The sequence below is a fragment of the Amblyomma maculatum genome, chromosome 6 (assembly GCF_055883805.1).
Source record: "Amblyomma maculatum isolate TAMU_Amacu chromosome 6, ASM5588380v1, whole genome shotgun sequence".
NCBI lineage: Eukaryota > Metazoa > Arthropoda > Arachnida > Ixodida > Ixodidae > Amblyomma > Amblyomma maculatum.
Window position 1 is genome coordinate 144710766 of NC_139349.1, and position 27569 is coordinate 144738334.

At 40.3% G+C, this 27569-nt stretch overlaps 1 protein-coding gene across 1 annotated transcript; it reads right to left on the reverse strand.

The window, feature by feature from the left end:
• Nucleotides 1-24578, reverse strand: LOC146186959 (uncharacterized). Its single transcript, XM_084608150.1, has 18 exons — nt 24336-24578; nt 23302-23365; nt 22465-22506; nt 17590-17619; nt 16194-16223; nt 14526-14555; nt 12088-12129; nt 10742-10771; nt 9728-9769; nt 8556-8585; nt 8325-8354; nt 7870-7899; nt 6263-6292; nt 4575-4604; nt 1276-1305; nt 811-840; nt 648-707; nt 1-118 (listed from the first exon to the last, which is right to left on the reverse strand). Exons 2-17 carry the CDS (start codon nt 23354-23356, stop codon nt 694-696), a joined length of 525 nt encoding a protein of 174 aa, XP_084464276.1. The 5' UTR covers nt 23357-23365; nt 24336-24578; the 3' UTR covers nt 1-118; nt 648-693.
• Nucleotides 24579-27569: the final 2991 nt, after the last annotated feature.

Genomic DNA, 27569 nt, shown 5'->3' on the forward strand with positions numbered 1-27569 from the left:
GGCACAGTTTATTGCATGCAATAGTGAAAATCCGACAGAAAGTTCTTGGTGCCTTAAAAAAATGTTGCGAGCTCCTTGATTGTCCAAATGCCCTTCGTTAGGTGCCCAGAGAGGTATCCTGTAAAAAATATTGAATGTCGCATTAAGTACACGGCAGTGCTGAACGAAGCCAAGAATTTGGCTATTGAATACGTAAGCTCTCCATTGCCGGTACGTCGAAATTGAAAGTGTGCCATCGGCATATTTGTATTGGCAACTGCTTTAGTTGAACTGGCAGCACTCTTCGAAGCCAATCTACAGAAGAGACATCTTCTGCTGTAGTAGCACAAATACTGACCACAGTTTAAATACAGCACGATTTGTTATCTGTGGACATAAGTGTGTATAATTAGCTAAATGGGAAGACTTAGTAGAAACCACAGAGCATCACTATTTGGCTTAGTTTGTGCGTCATCTAGAAATCTGTCTACAAAGTTCAAATCAACAGTATTACAATAATATCTTACCACACTATTTATGCTTGACTATACCAAGTGATAGTAGAAAGAATTCTTGCTTCTTTCTACCTTCTGGTTCTTTAGAGCTGAGAAACGGCAGTTAAAGTACTTCAAAATGAGATGGTGACATCTTCCATGCATTATACGGACCTGAAATATTTTATAGAGATTTCTCAACCTTATCGTTCCAGGGTTATCAATAGGTCCTTCCTGCAGCAAAACAATAGTTTGTAATTAGTTTCATAGAACTACTGACTCATGCACCACACACAATCATCATCGTATGAACTTTTCGAGGAATTGTGCCACATACCAACGCCTCCGCCAAGGGAACGTCCGGCGCCTGCGTAACGACGATAGGCATTAGTCACTTTAATATACGAACAGTGTTCATATCAAATCAACTTATATTTGAGTTGGTAAACAGATCAGTAAGTTAATTTCACCTAGTTTGCATGCTTATTCTGCGTCCTTTTTTGGGAGCTTAGCGAATACTGTACTAATGGTTATGCCTAATTAGTTTTCTGTGAGCCGAGGAATTATAGAGGATTAGACGTCGAGATGTGTGTCCAATTTTCGACTAAATAAATATAGAGCCGAACTTCGGTAGACTGGACCCCAAATTAAATATCAGGCTGCTTGATGTGCGCCATTAATGGAACACAAAACAAGGATCCAGAATTCATGCTTGTAGTAATCAATTAAATGCAATAATATTAGACAGCAGGATGATAAAAGCTTTATGAAGTCGATCTGTTTGCACACACGTGTCACTCACCTACACCTCCACCAAGAGATCGGCCGGCCCCTGCGTATAGATGCCACAGAGTATTAGACACGACGCAGCTTTCAATAATCTAGTCTCATGTACAACGTACTCAAATTTGATTAATCCATTACCAAATTCTGTGAACTTTTATTCTGCAACTACAAAAGAATTCAATGATATAATTAAAAACTTGAAAGATAACGCATCAGCAGGGCATGATGATATCAAAGCATCGCCACTAAAACACGTATCAATGCTTATATATGATATCCTGTCGTATATCCTTAACCTAATGCTTCAAACTGGGACGTTCCCTAATCAGTTAAATATAGCTAGAGTATGCCCGGTACATAAAGGTGGAAATAAGAATGAAATTTCTAATTATCGTCCAATTTCCATATTGCCCGTATTATCCAAAGTGTTCGAGGGAGTAATCAATACTAGGCTAGAAAAGTTCTTTCACAAATACAGCAATATAACCAGCTTTCAGTATGGGTTTGTGAAGCGAAGGTGCGCTGAACAAGCATTATTAACCATAAAAGAAAAAATAATTGATAACATTGAATGTCGGAAATATACCCTTGGTTTATTCCTGGATTTTCGAAAAGCATTTGATTGTGTACAACATGATATTTTATTACGTAAATTGGCTGATTATGGAGTCCGTGGAGTGCCACTAGATTTATTAAGATGTTATCAGTGGAACAGGCTACAGTTTGTACGAGTTAATAACTGCTGCTCTACTAACATGGTTATACGGCAAGGTGTTCCCCAAGGATCAATTTTGGGACCATTCTTATTTATAGTGTATATTGATGATGTCACAAATATTCCTAACCCACCTGATTTGATCATGTACGCGGATGATACCAATATTTTTTTACCGACTGTGCCTTGTCTAGATTAGAAATTACGGTCAATGAATATTTAAACAATTTAGAGATTTGGTTGACGGCAAATAAACTCGGTTTGAATCCTAATAAGACTACCTACATCATATTTAGGCCAATAAACACCACTCTTTAATGTAGTATAGTAATTAAATATAACAGCAACGTTATAAAGCAAGTTGCGAATCACAAGTTTCTAGGCGTAGGTTCAATGAAAACCTTTAATGGAATACGCACATTTCAAATTTAGTAAAATACTTGAGTACAATTGTAGGAAGTCTTTACAGAATTTCTAATTTGGTACCCGTTTGGTTAAAAATTTCAATTTATTATGATCTTTTTTTATTCCAAACTAGCATACTGTATTCTCATATGGGGAAGCACAACTTCTACAAATATTAACAAGTTGCTTGTTCTTCAAAAAAAAAAAGCTCTTCGAGCTATTGAAGGTTATTACGGTATACCGCGCGACTTGCCTACAGAACACTTATTTAAAAAATATGCCATATTAGCCGCTAATCAGATTTACTACTTTCGTCTTCTGCGGTACATTCACCATAATAGGCTGTAAACTACTCTACCTGATAGATATACAGTAACGTATGACCTGCGATCACGAAAAACGTACACCTATTACCCGAACCAACTATGGAAAACAGAAATTAACTTTTCAGTGCCATCCCTAATCAACAACACACCAAATGTGGAATTTTCATTGGCACCTAAGGTATTTAAAGAGAACGTAAAACAATATTTAAATGAATATCTCCTATAATTGCAATGGTGGTAGTAACTGTATTTTTCTCATACGTAATCTTTTTTGTGTAAATATTTTTTGCTTTTAGTGTAAATATTTATGTTACTGACAGCGTGATCTGTTGATTTGTATATCCAATGAATACTGCATGTATTCATATATTTTACATATCGTATGTAAGTGTTGCATAATGTTTTTTTTTTTTATTTTATATACACTAGAGGTGTGTGCTGTTGTCTGTTGTTATCTGTTTTGGGAGCCAAGGCCCAGTCAGGCTTGCCGCCTTTTGCCTTGGCTTCCCCTTTCTTGTAAAAGAAAGAAACTTCAACTGCAAACTCCAAACATTACCGCACGAACAGACAATCCGTGAAACAAAGAGCCATAAAATACCCACGCAGACAAATAAGTCATCTATATCACCCGTATTTGTTTATTAGTCTTGTTTTGAACGCCATGGGAATGGCACATCGCATTTTACGTATACAGAGCTTTTATATTTTAACGACTGCTTTCCGCTGTAAATTCAGCCAAAATCTTTAACAATTGCATCTAAGGCAGACCCAGATACTTTCAATTTCTTTTTGCATGGATTAGGTGACCGTTAAAGCACGATCACCCGAGAGTGAAGCACCGGTTTCTGATTGCGTTGCTTTAGTATTGCCCGCTGCTCACTAATTTTGACCGCCCAGAATGACAAAATATCTCTATTGAAAAGAACATTTTCTCTTCTCAAAAAGCGTGACTTATCTACACCTCCGCCCAGAGATCTTCCGGCACCTGTGTAGATTTTTCAGATGTTATTCACACCAATATACCAAAAGTATACAAAGCATTTACTAGCGCAATAGAAATTTGTGGGTGAATTTATAGAGTGATAACTGCCTATTTTTCGCCTTTACTATACGTATACTTTCAAACCATTCTCTTTATTAATTGCGTTTTTTGAAATATTTTACTTTTTGAGGCGGACATATCTTGGCAAGCATGGGCCATCAAGATCTGCTATAGTTTTCTACCTGACATATCATTAACTGTGTAGATTCCTGAATATAGGGTTTAGGCTTCGGTTAGCTCCTGTGAGGAAAGTGCCACTTGCAGTATATCGAGTTCGTGCTTTACGCATTTCCTTTATATGAAAACACAAAAGTTCCATCTAATCGAATATTTAATAAAATATTTAGTATAAACAGGCTTATCGTCCCTAAACCTTCTCCCAGAGATTGCTCAGATATACATCCCGCATATGGCAAGATGCATCGTACTCATCAGGTATGGGAAGAATAACGAGTGTACATGCATTGACTAGAGGGTGTCATTGAAATGCGTGGGCTGGTAACGAGCTAATTTTTACAGTTATGGAGTTTGCCTTGCGTCTTTTTCCAAAGCATAGGCAATGTTCCGGTCAATTAAGTAATTATATTTCTTTAATTCAGTCAAAATTTTGAGTAATAGCATGATCAACCACTGCCTTCTCATTGCAGATAAAGAACACAGGGAGACGTTACGTAGCGTCGATCCCCTAAAAAGCACCGTCATGAAATGACAACGAATAAATTTGCCAGGTCAGGCTATCCTATTGTTTGTTCGTCAGATTCGAGTGCCGTAAAGAAGTTGTGCATTCGGATTTATGAGGAAAATACGACTGTAAAATCCTCACTTACCAACACCTCCGCCGAGAGATCGTCCTGCTCCTGAATAGAGAGATAAAAAAGTAAGTCATCACAATATACAACTGTAGACACAAGATCAGTGCTGTGATATGCCCGAAGCATATTAAAAATTATTTGTACAACCTCATCTCTTTCTTTGTGCTCTGATATTAAATAGCTACAAATAATGAACACATTATTTACGCCTCAAGAGTAACAATTAGGTTGGTGTTTACTACAGAATTATGAACCACCGACTGCTTTCCCTAATTCCAATTGAGACATATCTTAGGTAGAGCGACAAACACTGATTATGAGGGAGTTGACCTGCTAAAAGTGTCAGTAAAAGGTAAGACGCCTTATAAATTGGCATAGCTCGGATACCGAAATTAATGATTAGGAGTCGCTCTCATCAGGTTTACTAGAGAAAAAATATGCGAAAACTTAAGCTTGCCTTTGAAAGTATGGCGAATAGCATTAATCACTTTCGACTGCGGCTGCTTTTGAATATCTTCGTGGTCGTGCATTTACTTTAACGGATCACTTATACATGCCTATGACATCTAAGAGACAGCCACCGGAAAGCAGCTGTAGGCCGCCACGTTATGTGAGACAATCCAATAAGATAAAATCTCCACTTTAACCATGCCTTACGTATGAGGCTGTGTGTCCTACGGGTTGTAGGCATGTCTGATTCTGGAATCTATGGGTCCTAATGGGTTTGATTTCCATGTCAACCTCCCACCTCAAAGGCACTGCCAAAGCTGGCAGCTCCTACCAACTAGACCATCTCATGCCACCTTTTGGCATCACAAAACGCGGCATTCACTCAGTGCACGGCCATCTTACCCGCGAAATACAACATCTCAGAGGGATACGGTATTTCGGCCACAGCGCCAAGACCCACGCCAGATTCTTTTAAAACCGGCGCATTTAAGAATATAGGTAACTTAAAATAACGGCTTGAGGGGCTAGTTGGTGCTGCATAGTCTTCAGAAATGTGGCGCAACAAACACAAACACAAGAGAAGAGACACAACACACGCGCACACTACCAACTGTAATAAGGATCTGAAAACACTTCCTCTTCACCGTATAATTCTGTCTCCTCAACGGTTGGGTCCCGCAACTTCTTTATTCTGTTATTCTTGACCTAAAGCTGTTATTCTTGGACACCTCTCACGTATTGTGGTCATAGTAGTTTAAAGAATCTTTTCCCTCAAGTACATGGACTTCGTGGCTTCGTAGATGTTGAAAGTTTTTCAATACATAGGGACTTCACAAGTGATGTGTTGTGGATGGACATGTCCTACTGTGCATGTGTGGTGGTGGTTATTAGTGTGTGACTATGTGAATATGTGGTGATCTTTGTGACTGTACAGCGTCGTATGAGTTTCTGGGCAAAGCAGAGGTGTGGAGAAACAAGACAGTGTAAAATTGGTGACTGCCATGCTTGGACGATGTTTATGTTCTGCGAGGAAGAAAGTGCCAATATCCCCTTGGCAAATAAGAGGAAGATGACAAGATGTACTTGAGTGTAGAAAAAGAGGAGTGGTGAAGAGGAAGTGTTTTCAGATCCTTATTACAGTTGGTAGTGTGCGCGTGTGTTGTGTCTCTTCTCTTGCGTTTGTGTTTATTGCGCCACATTTCTGAATATTAAGAATATAGGCTTAATATTTGCTCTCAACAAGCGTTACTTACCTACACCTCCACCAAGAGATCGGCCGGCTCCTGCGTAGAGATTTCATGTGTCAGTCTCGTCGATACTCCATGAGTAGATATACATTAGGCAATACTGGCTCAGCCTTTCCGCAGCGGTGATAATCAGCAACTTTTTACTAATCTGCCTGTTGGTACTGTAAGTATGTGTAAGTATAGCGCACCATGTAAGTATAGCGCACCATTATTTCATTAACGTCTGGTATGTTGTCCCGGCATATTTTTGTCGGAAGGCTCACCGACTCCTTCTCCTAATTTCAGCCATGGTACATACGTCATTTGGAAATAGTAATGTAGCGACGGTGTTCTTTTTTTTTTCCGGCTATTGGCGGACACATTACTCGTATTGAGCTCAAATTCTGTATTGGAAAAAGCAACTTCGATGCCTTCTGCAATTTAAGGGTACCGTAACGAAAGCACTATTTGGCCTGGAAGCAAGCCTCTTTTCATTATCATTTCTGGGAAGACGGTGGATTGTTGGCGAAATTCAGAAGCTGATAGTATGCTTCAGATCACTTGTACGGCTCCGTCCGCAAAGCTCTAGACAGCGTACTACGGATTCATTGTTTCCCAGATTGGTTCTACCAAAACAGTTTTGAGAAATGAGAGAAGCCCAAGGTTTGTTTGTTTTTTTTTTTTTGTAAAGTTCTTTTTGGGATAGACAGTCTAAAATGCCTCATTTAACAACACCTCCGCCCAGAAATCGCTCAGTCATATCTCCGGCTTCTGCGTAGGGCTCACAAATATCATTTGCAAAAAGGAACTGAGAGTTCAACGTTGGGGAATTTAGATCCAATAATGCAAACACGGGGGCCAGTTGGTTGATCATTCTGTGGAATACTGCGCTACTTGATATACTTGATTGCGCTTTATTCGCGTGTCGTCGTCCATTTGTCTCTGTATATCAAGTAGCGCAGTATTCCACAGAATTTAGATCCATGTGCACCCGTTAAGGAGAATAGTTCGTTTATTTAACAGGCTTACGTTCTTTTATTGAGGCTTGTTTCGAAGCATCTCCAAATACTGAAGCAACTGTTTAGGCTTACATGACTGAATTTTAGCAAACGTATGGTTTGGGAATCTGAATCTCAGGAGGTTTTAGAGGATTATGTTCCTAAACCATACGTCCACTCAAATGCAAATTTGCCCCTAAAGCTTCCTGTTTATACGTGAATGACATAACAGCCTGACAGGCTAATCTTTCTATTGCCAGCCAGATCTGGAGTAAAGCACCAGAGGTAATATTCGGAACACTGTATATTCGAATAAAAATTTCAATTGCGCGGGATAGTTCAGTTTTGGTAAGATCCATACTTGTGCGTTGGAGTCAGGACACAACGATGAAGCCCATAGGGAAAAAAAAACTAATTTCGCTCTACACACGTAGTAAACGTTTCTCGTCGTGTCCAACCTTTTTCGCGCGGATAAGTACCTCATTATCAACAAATCCGTGTATTATATTTGGGATATCGACTCCCGTTGTCTTGCTTTTTCATCGTGTTTTGACAGTAATCTTGAGTGTCCCCTCACAAAACGTTCCTTCATTAAAACGTTTAAGGGTACAGCTATTCCTAAAAGGTCTAACTTACCAACTCCTCCACCAAGAGATCGGCCAGCTCCTGCGTAGAGAAAGGAAATTTTTTGTGGCATTAATATAGCAAGAGTAGCCAGATTGTAAAAAGCGCAAGACCTTTTCAGTCCCAATATTAATGTAGCTTTAGTTGGTAAGTGTGACATCTGGTACAGTTCGAAGCATGTGTGCAATACGCCCAGTTAACTGTACTTGTCAAATTATTTATTTCATCGCACGCTTGAGTCACTAGGATTCATTACATACGAATACGCCAGCTTCGATAGGATTAGAATACTCCATATGCCCGCTTTCCCCCATTCAAATCATCATCAGTCAGATATGGGTGGGTTCCTGGACCGAGTTAATGCATCGCGCATTCCTTCATCTTCAATTAACTTTATGGTCAAAATGATTTAAGGTGCATATGTTCAAAATTATTAGCGCGTTCTTTTCGAACAAAGGTTTACTTACCTACGCCTCCGCCCAGAGATCGGCCAGCACCTGCATTGAAATTCAAATACATTAGTCGTGCTATAAAAGAACAGGGGACCCTGGCATCGACGCTGGCATTCTGGGTAACGACGAATCCACAGTTCTTAGTTTCCACGTCGCTTTATCAACATCAGATTGAGTGTTCAAAGCAATGTTGACTCCATTATATAAATTGATATCGGAGTAGCCTTTCTAGAAATGTGAACTTACCTACTCCTCCACCCAATGATCGCCCGGCTCCTGCGTAGAGAAAGAATAAGTCGCACTAATATAGCAAAAGTATTAATTTCCAAAAAAATAGAAGCCCACCCTGGGGACAATGTTCGATATTTCTTAGTTAAAAGTTTATCATCTCTCATATTATGAAGCAGCCAAAACTAAACAATTATGACGGCGTTTGTTTTAGTGGTTGTTTTCAGCACAAGTAATTTAGCCACCAAGAGGCGCTGATATCATGTTACTCAGTTTCGACAAGCTCCTAAGCGTTTTTACGTGACTTGGACTCCCTAAAAATAGCATCGCCTATTTTCTGCCCAATGAGACCAGTGTTTTTCGGCATTCCCCTAAACATTTCTACGTGATTTGGACTCCTTACAAATCAGCATCATTTAATTTCTAGCCACTTGATCAGTGTTTTTTGGCATTCTGATAAGCATTTTAACAAGATTTGTTCGCCCTACAAACCAGCATTGTCAAATTGCTGGCGACTTGACCAGTGTTTTTCAACATTCTGCAAAACATTTTTTACATGATTTGGACTCCCTAAAAATCAGCATCTTCTAATTCCTGGCCACATGACCAGTGTTTACACTTATAGTAATTCTTAACTTCAGTAGTTTTCATTGGCCAAAATGATCTACAGGCCCTATAGCAAAAGTCCAGTTTGTAATTGTACAGCTGTTAAAAAAAATAATTGCTTACCTACGCCGCCGCCCAGAGATCGGCCGGCACCTGCGTTGAGAGTTCATAAATATTTGTCGTGCAATAAATAAAGAGTGAACACAGTCAGATGTAGCTAGAAGGAAACATCTGAATCAGATTATAAATTTGTTTTGAGTTCTGTTTGTCTGGAGTCTGTTTTGGCAGTCCAAAATACTGCTAATTCACGAATCGTTATGCACAGTTTGTGCTTATTTGTGAAGAAATGCTCGCAGCAATATTGGCGAAATTCTTCAAATTACGCTTAAGGCTGACATTCCGCGAAATAGAACTGCGATTATGCACGTTAGGCTCTCTGATATGAACCACGCGCGAGGACACCGGCTCCATACGTCATGCTTATCTCATTGCTATAACTTTAAAGGTGTGGCCGTGCTAATGGTCGAAATGTTTTTTCCGTCAAACTGAGAAGGGAATTGTCGCTCTGAGCAAACGGCACTTACCTACGCCCCCTCCAAGAGATCGTTCAGCCATGTCTCCGGCTCCTGCGTAGAGATGACACAGAAATGTCTGAGGCCAGTATGTGAATAGTTGAAGCATTTTAGAACAGAAATTAACACGCCTAGATAAGAAACAACAGCTTATGTGAAACATTTTCTGTTTATAATTAACACCTTTGAAGCATTCTACAGACAGGGCACCAATTGATCATGTATTCGCCATTATTTGAGCTACCCTTTTCTGCAGAAGCATCAGCTGTCAAGATCTACTAATTACAGCTCTGGCACATCTTCGGAAGAGCGTGATATCTTTCTTATTATCGTTACGGACGCAATAAGGCGCCCAAAATAAAGCAGAGCACATGGGTATAACAAGTTCTCCTCTCCACAATGTCTTTCCGAAATGTTTCCAGTTTCGAAAATAATGAGCGCCCTATTCAGCCAACTTGACAGTCGCATATACGTTATAAATGACTTTTACGTACCCACACCTCCGCCAAGGGATCGCCCGGCTCCTGCATGAAGATATCATGCCCATTAGTCACGCTAATACATAAAGAGTGGAGAGACCAGAACAAGGTTAATATCCTTATTTCTCTTATTAACACTTCGTTTTGGGCGAGTTGGTTCATTTTTGGAAAACTTTGTAAGAGCGCTAACACACACGACCACTAAGGACAAGAGACGAGACACAAGCGCCTTAGTTTGTGCATTTCTCGCAAATATTCAATAAGTACTTCTGAAAAACTGTTATACCTATTTTAATCGATATTTAGACCAGCAAGTTCAGAATGTAGGTGGAGATGAGCCACAAGATGTCCAAATTACATATCCAGAAGCCTCACTACACAGATTGCGCTCGTTTGCGAACACATTGAGAGAACCAGGAACATCGCATCCGAAGTTTATTCTTTTAGTACTGCCATGTATAAAAGAATGTTGAACCTCCAGAACGGCAATGTCTCCATTTAGACAATTGGATAATGAAATAGTCGGTCTAAAACAACTGCTCCTTACCCACACCACCGCCAAGAGATCGGCCGGCACCTGCAAAGAGATATGTTTCCGATCAGACACATTATTTAGCGGTATTTGTTTTATAATTTTACTTGCTTGTCATGAACCCTTGTGTAAAGAATATGTTGAAAATGTACAAATCGTTTCTGCTATCAATGTCTTGTTTTATTCGGTGTTTTATTTATAATAAGGAGCCACCAATACCTTACAATTACAGTCAAGACCAATTGGCACCTTCGAAAATAATTGTGCGGAGTTAACCGAACGGCAAACTACCATTAGCAAACGTTTAGTATCAGGTGACGAGTTCGGCCTTTTCTTATTGCTTGCTGCTAAATTATTTTAGGGCCCAAAATTGTGAAATTATATTGATTTTAAAAGGGCATTCATGCATCGAAAAGCATTACTTACCTACTCCTCCGCCCAGGGATCTTCCAGCGCTTGCGTAGATGCATCAGACATTAGCGACGCCAACTTATATGCGCGGAATGTACCAAATGGAAATTAATTAGGTTCTTCCGGGTTGTGTGATTGTCGTTCGTGCTTCTTGAAAACAATGTACAAAATATTCACCAATATTGAAGATTTTTACATTTTGTACATATATATCTTTGGCAATATGAAACACCATCGTGTGCTACTTTCATCTGGGGTGCATTCCTGACAGCCGAGAATTTTAACTATCTGGGTTTGGTTATACTGTTAGCTACGATTAGGATTGCTCGACCTAAATAATACCGACGTTCTGTTTTCTGTATTAGTTTGACCTGAATAATGAAGTGATGAAAATATAAGACATCCTCTTGATTGAATTCTTAAAAACATATTTATTTTATGCCTACCTCTTCCCCCCGTCTTCCCACCCCGAGGTTCCTCAGCCATGCCTCTGGTTCTTGCGAAGAGATTTGAGAGAAATTAGGCATTACAGGGTCATACTGATAACGGAATGTTAAAGAATTTGGCGAGGCCTGTAAAATTTGCGCCCTATATTGAAATACAGGCAATGGTCGGACAAATTAATTAAACATAATGTTTCATTCACGGACAATTCCAGAGAAGGTATGATACACCACAGCCTCCTCATATCCTGTGGTGATCACCTTTTGCGGACAAATGATTTATACACGGTCTACGGATCTAGAAAACATCTTCAGCAAATTGTAACACAATCAATAGCTACCATGAGCTCTCCTTCAGCTGTGAACTTTACTATGATCTCGTTGATCAGGGAATAATCACTGGAAAAGCTTCATTTGCCTGCGCTCCCAGCAAGAAGTCTCGAAATCACTAAGGAGTAATGTTCCTTTAATCACGTTCTCTTAGATACCTGTTATGAGATAACTTACCAACACCTCCGCCCAGAGATCGCTCAGCCATGTCTCCGGCTCCTGTGTAAAAATGTGAGGCATTAGCCCCTTATTACACAAAGCATAGAACATCACGGAATAACGGTCCGTGGACATGCCAAAAGGAGAATACTTCTTAATTTTCAGATCTTAGGATTATTCTATTCGCCTCGATTCAAAAAATCTGAGAAGAGTGTATTCAAGGGGTCAGAGATTTTTGAAGTAAAAGCTTCACTGCGCCATGTACAGCCAAGTTCGCCGTGTTTGGCATAAGCCACTACTGCGCATGCGCCGTAACCATGGCAACTAGTTGCGCCATTCCACAGGTGTTCCGCGACTGCGCTGACTACAGAGAGTAGGAGGAAGGTAGCATCATCCCAGCAGATGCGCGCGCCGGTGCGGAGAGCTGACCTAATGGAGCTAAAAAATGTCTGCCGGTATCGCATGCGTAGGACATGAAAGAGAATTCTGCCCAGAACGGAGTAATTTCGACCAACTGGGGATCCTAAACGTTTGTCCACTGACATCGCGCAGCATACAGACGCCTTTCGTTTTCGCCTCCATCGAAATGCAGCTGCCGGCGGTCGGCTTTGCAGCCGGGTACCCTGGTTACGCCGCCGCATTCGCTCCACATTCTGTTCAGCAGCGTTGAATATTGCAATTATTTTAGCATGTTAAACATTATACGTATCACGAATGCGAAAATGATGCAGCGAGTAAAACTCTTTACTGATTGCGTTCTGTAGGCAATCTAAAGCATATAATTAACAAAACAACTTCTCCGCGATGCCAAAAAGGCGATATTCCCTTCTTTAGTGGACGTATATTAAATAACATCCTCAGCATAACGTCGAATCTTATTGATACATATTAGACAACAAGCGAAATAATATTAAGAAAACTCGGCACACTGGCACTCGGGCGCCGGACAGTGAGCCTCGAGCTCTTGTGTTTCGCATCGCTTGCTGGTCAATACTTTTCAGAGTGTAAGCTGATGATGAGTCAATTTAACCTAAGTCATAAGGCAATAGCCGTTGAGCACAAAGGGCACTTGCCTACGCCTCCACCTAGCGATCGCCCTGCACCTGAGTGTTGAAAGGAAATGATCGAAAGTTCTAAAATATCTATAGTGGACACAATGCATAGCTGCGCAATGACCTTCCTGAGTGTCGTAATCAGGTATTTGTGAATTTTGAGAGTTATTGATACTTTATATTTCAAAACCAAGGCATCTACAAATAATCCTCCAGTCCATATTCCAGTACTAATTTATTTGAGCCCGCGTTTAGTGGTCCTGGCGAGCAGAATCGCCCAATAGCTGATTCTATTTTCGGCAAGCTGTCTAATATTCATAATACACGTCGGTCATCCCGACTATCATAACCAGTAAAAAGCCATTCAATGCATCGTGTGCTTTTGTCCTGAAAAATTTATTTACCCAAAACAACGCAATTTCGTGCAATAAAATTCATAAGCCCATGATACGAAAGCACTGAACTGTGACGGTGCGGACGAAGTTCTGTGTGTCGGCGCGTGCTTTCTGGCCGAGTCGATCGCGTAGTCATGTGCCCTGTTTTGTGTGTTTTGTAGTGATTTTACGTAGTGGAATGCCTTGTGCCCCATAACATCTTGGTGGAGGCCCAGACTTTCCCATCATCGTCGTTGGAAAAGTGCTGCTGACGGAACAGACGCGTATTGCATCACAGAGCTTCGCTATGGTCGTTACAAGAAGATGAGCACAATACCTCAACCCGACGAGTGTTGAGAAATAGATAGCCATGTATTAACACATCAGAATCTGTAGCGATTAGAACTGACTGCAGTGCTGGCGAACGTCATTTCTGTTTAACAGGGACGACGAAGGAAAGGCATGGTACGCATGAGACAGACTTAATATGCTGGGGCCTATAAAAAATATTCCTCTTTCTCTGTTCGGAGAACCAGATGATTTGAAGCTCGCGACGGAAATGAATACTTCACTCGCGTGCTTTGTTTCGAGCAGAATGCTAAGTTGCATAGGTACAGAATGCATCAGTGCTTTAATACTAAGTCGATACCATCATGTCCTCATGGGCAAATGTGGCCCCAATATTTAAATGGGATTGCAGATAACGCGATCCACTAGTTCCTCTGCAATTGCCACGACACTGTGGCCGCCATCAACTTTGAGGAAGTTGACAAACGTTGAGCTTTCCAGCAGTTTTCTTGGCTTCCAAATATGGCAGCGACATCTTTATGTGAGGAAGGGCATCTACATTGAGCACACTTCCCGATGAAACTCCGAGCATCAACGACATCCTCACGCGATCGCTTGTTGAGACGTAGCTCTTGCCCATTTTCTCATCGATCCATCTCCCATAAGCACAAATTCGTAGCCGTGTCATTTACGGAAGCTGCCGCGATACTTTGATCTATTGAAGCATGAAGCATATACTCACCTACGCCTCCGCCCAGAGATCTTCCAGCACCTGCATTGAGGTAACAAAAGCATTTGTCACGCCAATATAGCAAACGTGAACACCGCGGAACATCGCTAAAATAAATTTTCAACGAAGATATTCTGCAATATTTTTTCACGTTCACGGATGATTTTAAGTCCTACTTCACAAAAGGATTGCGCATATTATGATCTGTACTAAATTGTTGCTGTATTTCGTCATGCATTTGATTCAGTACACTGGAATATCGATGGTAGAACTTAGGCTACTTGGGAAGCGGTACAAGTAAAGTGTAACATGCCGAGTACTCGATGAGTTTCTAATCGCTTTTACCATGATAAATATGCTCTGGCCAAAAACAAAATCAAAATTGTTACGTCATTTAAACTGACAAAGCAGTTATTATCCTGAGGGAACACAGATTACCTATACACTACCCAGAGGTCGCTGAGCCCCGGCATCAGCGCAAAGATGTAACTTATACATTACTTACGGAGTAATAATAAGAAAACACGCTGCATACGGCCACAGGTGCCAAACTTACGAACCTACGTTTACAACTCTGAATTCTTTATTCGCGTAATGTATACTACGCGCATCAGCCACTTCTAGTCTTCTTTCTAATGGAGATTGTTTATCGTTTGTAAATATTTCGATCGCAACGAAGATCGCCTCTTCAGTATCCTGGAGGTTTCTTTGCTAATTATATGCATTTCATTTGGTATAGAACAAAATCAGCAATAGTGTTGCGCACTGCATCATTAACGTATTGCTGGTGGCTATAATGTTAACCAGACCATAATAGCCCTGCCCTCTCTAATAAGGCTCTTAATGGAATCATCACTGAAAACGACCATAACTCACCTACAGTGTTGCCAACTCAAAAATAAAAAACCCGCAACAGGAACTCCCAAAACCAGCTAAAAACCGCTAAATGTATTTTTTGTGCCAAAAAGTTCATTTTTGTGCATTTTATTCAGTTTGCAAACAAATATAACTAATAATATAAAAAAAAGATCGCACTTTTTCTTTTCCGACTAAAAACTGTTGAATATATTATTTATCGACTAGAAGCTGCATACATGATAATATACGTTAAAGTTCTAAAAACTATTATTTTTTTTAAGTTTCTGAACTGGAAAGTACTGACTAGACACTGCTGGGTCCTGCCTGACTGCAGGCACAATCACAGAAAGATGCTTCATCTACAAGCGACTGACCACTCGTACTGCTGGTACCAGGTACAAGTGGGCTTCCTGCGCTTTTGGCAGCGTACGCCTCCATCGTGCCGATCTTTCGAACTACATTTGGTGGCAGTTCGTAGTCTGAGCAGCATTTACCCTGCAGGTTTGAGGATTAGGCTCAAAAGTGCCGCAGAAATCGAGTCATGGTGTGTTCCAATGTTCCCCACTGTAGCATAGCGGCATCCCAGCGACGTCATGCGCTCACATGGTGACGTTTTCTCGCAGACGCGACTACAATTTTAAGACACGTTTACGGTTCAAAAATAAAATCTATAGAACTACCAAAAACCACCAAAAAATCGCCAGAAAGGCTTAAAAACTGCTAAAAATTCCGCCTCCTGCAGTACAAGACTTTCGCCCGCTAAATAATGTGAAAACCCGCTAAATTTACCCGGAAAACCGCTACATTGGCAACACTGCTCACCTACACCTCCACCGAGAGATCGTCCGGCGCCTGCAAAATGCAAGGAGATATCATATACTGGGCACGCCATTATATCCTGAGTAGGGTGACAAAGAAATAGAACTGCCTGTAGCACCTTAATCAGCAAATATGTGATCATTCTAGTGTCGGCCAATTTACCCTAGTTTTACCATTGACAAAGAAATAGAACTGCCTGTAGCACCTTAATCAGCAAATATGTGATCATTCTAGTGTCGGCCAATTTACCCTAGTTTTACCATTGACAAAGAAATAGAACTGCCTGTAGCACCTTAATCAGCAAATATGTGATCATCCTAGTGTCGACCAATTTACCCTAGTTTTACCATTACTATTATTTTTTGCATACCTGATGACTTGTCATTTTATCACCTAATGACCTGTAGAAAACCCTAGTGAATCTTTTCTCGAATGAATGTCAAATACATCAAGAAAGATATTGACAAAGTAAACATTATGGACCAGAACGTAGCTCTATGGAAATTTCTAAAGTTGGTGATTAAGTTTCGTTTTTCAAATTTTCGTATTTGTGTTGCATCCTTTCTTTTATCAAGAAGAAGAATGCGCTAAATGTTGCATTCATTTTAGGTCTTGTTTGAACCAAAGTGTGCAGTGAGGCATGGGATCTCAAGTTCTTATTACGTTTCGTTCAATTTCGGAGCACTAAAATTCTACTCATATGGGATTGCACTACCTGGTCGGCACCTTGAGCAAATGGAGCACGGTGAACTCAGACTTGAAAATTTTCTTATTGCCTGCCATAACTTCCAGGACGCGAAATGAACGTCCCTTCGTTTAATTTATCATAGAAATTGTGGTTCTAGGAAGTGGCCACTGACCTATACACATCCGCTCAGAGATCGTTCGGTTCCTACTTAGAGAAAGCATAGTATGAGCCTCTACATTAAATCGGATATTTGGGTTTGTTGGTGAGTTTCCTGGTGCGCTGCCTCATAATCAATGAGCCTGTATCCAATATAGTAACAGGAGAGGCACTGTGCAAAACTGTGCCATGATCTGCTGGATCAGAACAGTGAATCGACTATATAGCGCCAAGTTTGTCTTTCGTCACGTTGCGAGAGACATATGAAATAGATCTTGGTTTACTGTGTCTTGAAAAGGGAATGATTTTAGCAGATGTTCTCAGCACAAGCATAATCTACCATGATCTCCAAGTTATATATAGGATCACTTTTCGCGAAAGTGTCTTGAGCCCTTTGGATTTCCTGCGAACAATCGTCTCAGATAGCGTGTCACATGCTTGCGAGTTCATGCTTCGCGTGTTCTTGATTCTGAATAAATTTCAATTTTTAATGTTACGAAAGATTCATTCAGGTGATTTATTTAGGAATATTCGTTTTAACCAAGGAATGCTTACCTACGCCTCCGCCCAGAGATCGGCCCGCACCTGCGATTAGAGATTACGATTAGTCCTCGCGCCAAAACTGCAAGATTAAAGCTTGAAAAATATTTCTACGTAGAAGGTTTCAGAGCAGAATAATCAGTTTACTGGTGAGGTTTTAATGTTCATATACCGCTCTGTTTTGAAACATGAACGGTTAGTGCCCCTTTGGTCAAATTTAGCTCTTTATATTAGCAGATGTTTTCTAACCGTCAATGGGGAAAGTAGTGCAATTAGTTCTGGAACCTAGTTCGGCAACCTGGGATCTCAATTTCGGGCATATGGAAACTCTGAAAGTAGAACGCAAAAAGTGCGAGACATGAGATCCCGAATTTATGCATTCTGGCGTGCTTGTACTTCCATAAATTTTACTGGGTCCAGAGATAAAGGCTTACTTCATTCACAGCGATAGAAAAATTGCTAGTACAGAAGCGCTAAATAATACATCTCTGCGAACGAGATCTCTCAGTCACGTTTTTGTATCTTGTGCAAAACGTTTTACAACCCTTAGTCACGTTGATAAGCTTGGTTTATACAATCGTTAATGTTCCAAGGAACCTAAGCTATGAGAAAGGACGTGGACAAGGGCGAAGGATTTTTTCAGACACTTGATCTTCTTTAACGGGTACCAACATCGCACAGTACACGAGTGCGTTGCTTTCCGTCTCCATGGAAAAGCGGTCGCAGTGGCCGGCATTCGATCCCGTCTCTTTGGGGAAAGTGGGTGAGTGCCCTAACCATCTAGATAACAGCGACGGGGCACTGATGGGTATTGGAGTACATACTACAAGATATACAGCGCGAACGAATTCCTAAATTTGAATGAATGAATGATTCAACGTGTTTCGCGTGTTGATTCAACGTGTTGACTAACCTACGAATATTGATGAGATAATTAAACTAGCGCAGCTCGGTCTTTATCGAATGCCATCATCAGAGGTATGATGCTCCAACATCCTTCGGATTCCATCGGCAGCAAGTGGACGTTTTTTATTCTACTTTCTCGTCAACTATGTGGGCGAATTTCATATTTCATATACATCGTTACCAAAAAGACCCATTAGAAATTCTTTGTTTTCATTGGTATTTCGCTTCCTTCGTGTATGCCCATGGAGCTACTTATTTCTCTGGTAGGCTTTGAAGTTCATCTTACACGTGATAATATTTCCGATAAATTGGCACGCGTGTAAAAAAAGGACGTGATACATCCATTCATGCATGGCTTATGGCTGTTGAATATAAAGAGAGAGAGAGAGCGCCGCCTTGTCTCAATTTAGTCTGAACGCACGATGGTAGAGGGCAGTTAGCTTTTAACAAGTAGAATTGGTCACATTGCTGGTGTTATTTCCTGCCGCATTTCGCAGTAAATCCCCCTCTCAAAATCTGATTCTCCGCTCTGAGGAAGGAACGCTTCAGGCAAATTGGAATTGGAGTCATCACTAAAGACTAGCGTTATATACCTACGCCTCCACCCAGAGATCGCCCGGCGCCTGCGTAAAAATATCACTGACATTAGTCACGTCAGTAGCCAATAGAAGACATAACGCGGAAAATGCCACCGTTAAGATAAAAATAAGTTAATTTGATGAGTTAGGATCTTGTTCAAAACGTGGAATATCTATTGCATGAAAGACGTTTTTAATTTAGCGAATATTTTCTGCAAAAAGTTTTGGTCACAAAGGCCTTCGACAGTTACTGCTAAGGATTAGGTGCGACAGGCAGTTGAATCTGAATGTTACATTTGTGGTTTGCGGGAAACAACCAGGAGATGAAGAAAGAAGAGTGGAGTCTCGTACGTTGCGAAATCTTCTTACATTACAATAAGGCAGGCGAAAAGAGGATACTACTTACATCGATTCGCTACAAACGATGGAAGTACGACATAAAAAGTTGCAAATGAAATTATGGGAAAACGAAACAAGTTAAGAACGGAGATACCGTCAAAATGAAACTTTCCGAACCAAAGCATGCAGTTGTTATGTGATGCCTTCAGCGACTAGTTCGTAAGAGCTGTGGGAAAATACATGAAAAGAATTAGTGCAACAGGGGCGAATACAAACTAAAGTGCGCATGCGCACGCACGGCCTTTCTAGCACCCATACATGAAACGGAACTTTGGAACATCATGAGAGAAATGAAGCTGATAAAACCACCGGGAATAGATAAGATCTTTTTTTCGAGTAATACACTTTCACTTCAGTGAGCTGAAAGATACTAAACGGCATACTTGAAACCGAAATTATACCTCAAGAACTCAGTGCCCATTGTAAGGCCAATCTATAAGTGAAAAAATAAAAAAGGATGGCTATAGCAATTACAGCCCAACTGCAATTTTGTGTGGTTTAGTGCAAATAATGGAAAAAGATATTGCATCTGTTATCCATTCGTTTTGTGAAACTTTTCTGTTCATAATCCAACCCTTCCCCCCCCCCCCCCCCCCCCCCCCCCCCCCCAATTTGGATTCACAAAAAAACAAAAGCACAGTCACACTTCTGGAGGAATTTTCTGATTACGTTTACAATGTGACTGAAAACAACCTTGCCGCTTTAGCTTTTCTTGTTGACCTGACCAAGGCTATTGATACTGTTGATCATACACTAACGTTTACACCACTGAGTTAAATTGCTTGGAGTTTTAAGGTACATTGAACAGGTTATTTGCAAACCACTTTTCCAATCGGTTGCAGTGCGTTAGATTTGGAAGTGAATTTACCGACTATAAAACAACTATATCCGCACGCTATAGGAACAATAATTTTCAACATATATGTTATTACTTGGGTTTTTACCACTAAATTCTATAATCTTTCTGTACCCAGATGATACAGCGCTCATACCCGATACCAAGGAATATGAGACTGGTTGTCATCGCTTTCAAGATGTTATATGCCTAGTTATGAACTGGTTTAAAGAAAATTGCATTTTTTGGCATCACTCATTGAACAAAACGTTTGCTTCAGAAGTACACATAATAGTGTAAAACCGAACAGACCCTTGTAATTGCATGCTTCTCAGTGTTTTAGCTGTGAATGTGTGCTACTAGAACCAGAATCAGCTGTAAGATATTGAGGCATTTTTGTGGACGAACACTTCAGATGGAATAACCATGTAGGGCTCAATAACTAAAAGGCTACGATGGCGGCTTCAGTCCTCTTAATTTGAGGATCATAATATATGAAGCGCTCGTGGATGTGGAGTGTGACTTTTGATATGGGGTAACCTTACATGGAACATGCTCAGAATACAAGATGCAAACGATCAACAAGCTCACGAAAAGAATAATTATTCACATCACTTGAGGAACAGACCTACATCAGGCTTCTACAATAGAAAAGTGCCCGGAACTAGGAATACTAAAAATTCGTTAAAAATTCCCTTTTTCCACTGTTGTGCAGCACTATTTCTCGAGTGATTTCAAAGCAATTGTCAAGAAAGACGTAACACTAAAAAAAAAAAAGAACTGAGAGATAAGTTAACCCTAGAGTTTTCACAAACTATGGTAAAAAAAACAAAGAAGTATTATGCCCCTGCCATATTTAACGGACTAAGCGGGAACCTTTTGAATATTGGAAAAAGAAGAACAAAGATAAAAAGCATTAGAAAATGGCGCCTAGCTACAGTACAGGCATAAAACTGTGCACGGCTTTGCATGCATGACCTGTCTTTATTGTACATGTTTGGATATATTAAGTGATTTCTATTGCTTGACTTTTCGAACAACCTTTCTTGACTGGTAAAATGAAATACTGCTGTGTGATGATTTTTTTAATATTTATGCAGCAATAAACTACCTTTGTTGTACATAGTTCGATATATTAAGTGAGTATTGGATGAGGTATTGCTATCTGCTGTTTGTTTTGTAAATTTATGTATTTGAAACTAAAGGTGAATCAACTGGCTGCCAGGTCAGCCAACGAGAGCTATGTGCTTAGGTTGAACAGCAGAATTTTGCATGAAAAGAAACTGGCGACTAAGCTGTGTTGTATTGTATTGTATTTTTTATATTGTGTTATGACTAGTTGTGCGCAGAAAACAAGGTCACAGGAACAAGATGAAGAGGCCAGAAAGTGAGCAGTTGAGGCTGTAAGTGGAGTGGGACATGCCTTGAGCACTTTCGCTTGTTCAACATCTTTGAGTTCTGAAGACTGGGAGGATCTACCTATAATCGTTTGATAAACGAATCGTTGTTCAAAACCGTTGCCACTTGAGTATACTTCACCTAGAGCCTGACACGAGCATTGGTCACATCGGTGTCCTATGTACCGGTGCGCACATAAGTAAACGGAACACGCAGTTGTCTTCTCAACATTTTCACCGTTGCATATTTCAAACTGTGCGAACCGGAAGGAGGCGCCACTACCCTTTCTCTCGGCCAATATTTCGTATCTCTACAGCAGAAGGCGTGATTTTAATTTTGAACTGTAAAGCGTGCTTTGTTTACGTATGTCCGCATCTGTACATACAGCGGGGAACAAACAATCGCATAGGTTTCTGGGTTATAAAGGAGTTCATGTTTCTAAATTGGAGTATTTTCTACCTGTGTCTTCAAAAGGAAACAATGAGAACGTAACAACTAACAATGCGTTGTAATTAGTGTTGTATGTTAGCGGAAAATTCCTGTGTAAGCATAAATCACCAAGACGTTCTCGGACATAGAGCATATTTCGACAGTCCGCAATATATTATGGACAAGGCGAGCTGTAAAGCGCCATGTGCAAAGCGAGTCAAACCCAATCAGAAGATTACTCTTCACATATTGCATTTTGCGCAGCAATTATGTTGTCCAAACAAGCCTAAAGTTGCTTCTAGCTAATTCTTCATGGAATCATTGCTGCAAACAAGAGACACGTACCTACACCTCCTCCCAGAGATCGCTCTGCCATGTCCCCGTAACCTGTGCAGAGATATCGTACGGATTAGCCACGCCAGTCAAGAAAAGTTAGCAACCACGCTCTGTTGCGGATATGGTCACTTCATGAAGATAAATACTTGGTTTTCACGTGCACGGTATGCGTTTCTTTCCAAAGGATTTAAGGGTCGTATAATTTTCAGATGTGGCAGCATTGTTTAAATGAACATTCTAAGTGAGTGCCACCCTCTGTACGATAACGCAAATAAGCCCTTTACTATCATAACGGTCCTCATTTCTCATTGAAACCTATCAGTTCCTCTGACGCATGTCAATATTCTAGAATATCCTAAATTTGTACAAGGAGCAGTTGTTGTCTTTAATAAAGCGGATAATCGGTTTTTAAAATGAATTTTATCATGCGCCTTCATTTCATTTGGAAGGGAGAAGTGCACTTCTACAAAATAGATATAATTGTTTAACGTTATGTGGGAGCAAGAGGCTCATGAATTCAAAGCGACCGATCACCTATCGCTGCCTGGTATAGCAATCGTTTCGTTGCCTTTTGTTTCCTTGCCAGAATGGACAGCTCTTGCACACCTTATACCAGTATATATTTTTACTGCTATTCCACGTACGTGTTTAATCGCTAATACAGGCGCAGCTTATTTAAAGTTACAATGCAACTTATTATTACCAGCGTCAGCAGGAATAATTTCTACATTTCTCAAAGAGGACTTTCTATAAATGCAGATTGGAAATAGGGTCAACCTGCACGAACGAGGCATCGTAGCGTAAATGCGCCAACATACAAAACTAGGAAAAGAAACGGTTGCTTACCCACAGATAGTAGAGCTGCCGAAGCAAGGATGACGAAAGAATATGCGTGCGCCATTTCGGAGGCCTGGAAGAGAAATATTGCAGTGGAATTTATCGTTTAATAAGAGACTTTCAAAACACAATTGTCTCTATCCAACCATATATGTATGCGAAACGTTAAAATCTCTCTCCATCCCCACACACGAAAAAGAAAACGAGAGAGAGAGAGAAAGCAAATTCGTCCAGAGTATGGTAAGGCAAAGTTATTCATTGTGTTTTCACGGAGTTTGCCATAGATGCACAATTTTCAACATAGAAAGATGGACGTCTGCTTTCCTTCATTTCCATGTGCTTCTGCAAAGGCCTTTTACTTTTTAGAAATAACAGAGGAGTACGGCGAAGAATAACTGGAAAAATATTTCATGCCCTCTGTCTCTTCCAATGACGTCTTGAGTTGTACCATTTTCATCACTCCCTCAATATCATTTTCTGGGACAACCGTGTTCTTGATAAACTGCACGTAGTACGTATGTTGTTCACTCAAACACGACTTGATGCTTAGCTGAAGCATGATCTCAAAAGACAGGGCTCCTTTAACGCTGAATACTTGGATAATAGTTTACTGCAATATATTTATTACTGTTTTTCGAGTCACACATGCCAGGTTAAGTGGGCACGTTGAAGCCAAAAATGAAATGAAGTAACTCTTGCTTCTCTCCATTGTTTGACTTTTTATAATTTGCATCTGTAGAATTTCTCTGCCCCACTTTTTTACATACACGGGTATTTCGGGTCAGCCGTCTCGGCTTTACATCCGCGTCTACAAACATACTTTTAGCTAAAGATTCGACAGTAGGTAGTAGAGACATCGTATATCCGTCCGGAAATTTTAACATAAGTTGTTTATTCCTTACATCTACTTCTATCAAGAGAGGGTTTTTTCTAAAACTTGTATAGTATGGAGTAGATATATTATATGTTCCGAACAAACCTTTACAAATGAAACTCGAATTGGGTGGGGGCTGTATTTCACGATAGGCAGTCGGCACACTTACGTGTAAGTAGCTCGGTAGCACCTCTGTCTCTCTGACGAAGGCAGAAACGTATTGCACCGAGTGAGCTGTGATGCTTTTATAGCGCTTGAATTGCGTGTCGAGGGCAACGTAATTTGCCCCGAATCCGAACAATCGCTGCTGGAAAAAAAAAAATAGATGAAAAAACTGCGGATTTAGAATGACAGCACTCTGTTATTTCATTCATTTCATATATGTAATTGTGAATGTTTATTGAATTGTCAGTCATCTTGATATGGTCGTGCATTACATCCTGCTGCAAAAAAAAAAAAAAAAAAGCTATTTCCTTTCTGTCACATATACCTGTCACATTTCCACTGAAGACGACATTAGAAATATTTTTACAAGATGCCCCCCCCCCCCCCATAAAAAAATTATAATCAAACGTGGACTATAATGTGAAATATCTACAGGAGCAGTCACTCATCGGTTGGAGGTAATTGGGCAGTGCTATTCCAAAGGCTTTGTCATCCAACATTGACGTTTAAATTAAGAAGTCTACTTGGGCAGCATAATTGCCCTTCTTCCTCCACGTGGATCGACACACCGTGCCCTGATTGTCAAAGTAGTCGTGATTTGAAAGCCTTACTTGATTTTTTTGACTGTGTCATAAGGAAGAATCTAAAGCGATTAAGGCAGAGATTTCACAGCAAAATACTTATAGCAGTAGGTGTTAGGATGGCCGAGCGGTCTAAGGCGCCAAACTCAAAAACTTATTATGCCTTTTATTTTAATTACTGTGTCAACAATATTTACCACGCTCCTTTTTATCGTCACTTCAATTTTTCTACATGAGTAACAGATAAACTGGTGAGGGCCATGAGGTAATAAAATTCATCAGTTATGCAGTGTGTACTTCAACTACATCTTGTGCCTCTAATTGAGTTCATGAAAGCGCCAAATAAAAGGGTAAGAATTGGTTGAAAGATTCAAAAATTTTTTTTAGGACACCGTGGCTAAATTTTTATTACATGATACAATGGTGCTAGGTATGAGACGTAATACCGGAAATATTTTTTCAGCCATCTCATGAACGTGAAATTCCCGACAACTTTTACTACTCCTTTTGCGCATTGCTGTATTGTAGAGATTTCGATATTGATTGCATTAGAATAGCTCCAGTAAGATATTTAATCGGCTTTTAGCTCCTATACTGAGCAAAATATACACGAGATGTGTTTTTAGAAGGTCCAAAAACTTTCTAAAACTTTAACGGGCTTTAGATTTATTTTAGTCCTGGGGCTTTATTGAGGACTACGGGGACACCAGGTAAGAGGGACAATGCTTCAGTTCAGTAATTATTAGAATAAATAATTACCCCGCATATTTTGTAGAGGGTTAGTTCTAAAACTAGAATTACAGCTCGTCTTCTAAATAGTATAACCAAGAAAAAAATCTCGATAAGAATTGGAGGGCCCGTTCAAGGTCCACAAATGTTACCCGATAGGCGGTTTTACATTTCTCGACCTTTTAACATGCGCTACAGTTTTTCCAACAAATGGTTTTCTTGACTACCCTGTTAGAGGGACGAGGTCCAATTCCCCGAATGCAACATACTCTCCCAAAAGGATAATTAAATTGGCTAATAATAAGACAACTAAATAAAGCAGTCTGCCTTTACGTCTGGTGTCTGCCGTAGCTCCCAATTTAACCCATGCAAAGTGAAAGAAATATAAAGCAATTCACCTTTCATTGAATTTTGTTCCTTCTCAAACACACCCGCATTACCCTTTCTTTTGTTTCTGAGCAGTTTTGCACAATAATGCAGGTTTTTAAAGTGATGGTACTGTATAAATGTGAAGAAAAAATAGACCGTCTTATTACAGGCCTCTCTGAAGATGTTCTCAACGTTTAGAAAATGTAACGTACCGCAGACTCAGAATTTATTTCTTGATCATTTTACTGTCTCTATACCAATATTGGATTTTGGAAGTAGAGTCGCTGAAGCCGCTCTGTTAGTGCAAAAAGAGATTTTTACGGGTGATTTTGAAAATAAACATGTTTGTGTAGGCCTATACTATTCAAAGACGTTCAACGGCATTAATCACCAGTGTTTACTAGAAGTTCAAGGCATCCGTGGCACTCTTCATTCTCTCATAAGGTCATATATTCAGCGCAGCATTCAGTGTATAAAGATAAGAACAGAGTCCTCACCTTCTTTAAGCCTTAAATCAGGCGTTCCACAGGGAGTATTTGTAGACCCGCTTTTTTTTTTGTATAAATTTCCTCGATGACGACCGAATAAATAATACATGCAGATGACGCTAGTGTGTTTTTCAAAGGTTATATTCTTCCTTAAAAATTGTTGAACTTAGCAGAACACTAGAGATACAGAAAGGTTGCAGTGAGGTAAATTGGCTAACCATCAATACACAAGAGAAATCGGTCATATTTCTCCCCAGGCTACGAGAAAGGCAATAAAGCAACAGTCCTAAAGTATACAAGGGGTATTGAAGGGATGGCAAGCAAAGTAGTAGTGGCCGAGGGTCAGATGGTTGGTTTTGTAAGTTTACGTGGGTACATGCCTGCAGCTGGCATAGTATAGAGTTACTAGGATGCATGTAAGAGGTTGGTTTGTCTCGTAGTGGGCAGTTAGGCTGATTACGATGATGATTTTTAGTGCATAGGCATTGTAAGGCTGCGTACGATGGCTTTGTTTGGGCATGACCTTGTCAGCACAATAAAAGAGGAACTTGTTATATTAAAAAATGGTACCATCAAATATAACGTCAGTTAAAGGTGTGCCAGTGATAAAATGGCTGATGTGGGATAGTTAGGTAACTAATTAGAGCCAATTAGGTCAGACGTCGAAATAGCCAGGAGGGGTAATGTCGACATAAATAGGGGTCACATGGTAGTCAACTTCTAATGACGTAGGCCTAACTTCTAGTGGTGGGAAATTCGAAATGTGTGAACCTGAAGGAGCGTGAAATCCCGTTGTTTGCGCGCACAAAGGGGTTGGAATGGTTAGAAAGTGTATAAAGAGAGCCAATCAACCAAAAGTTCACAAGTGTTCTATTGATGCCAGTCTGATGAAGACAAGGAAGACAAGCGTAAGACGACGAAGTTCCCTCTCGCTCTCGGTCCGTACTTACAGCCTTTATCAAACGTTTACAGCCAGAGGGTTTGCTTTTAAGCCGTATAGTATGACTTCTGTAATAATCGTGGAAGTCCTTGCCATTGGAGAGGTAGGACGAAAAATCTTCTTGCCTTCAG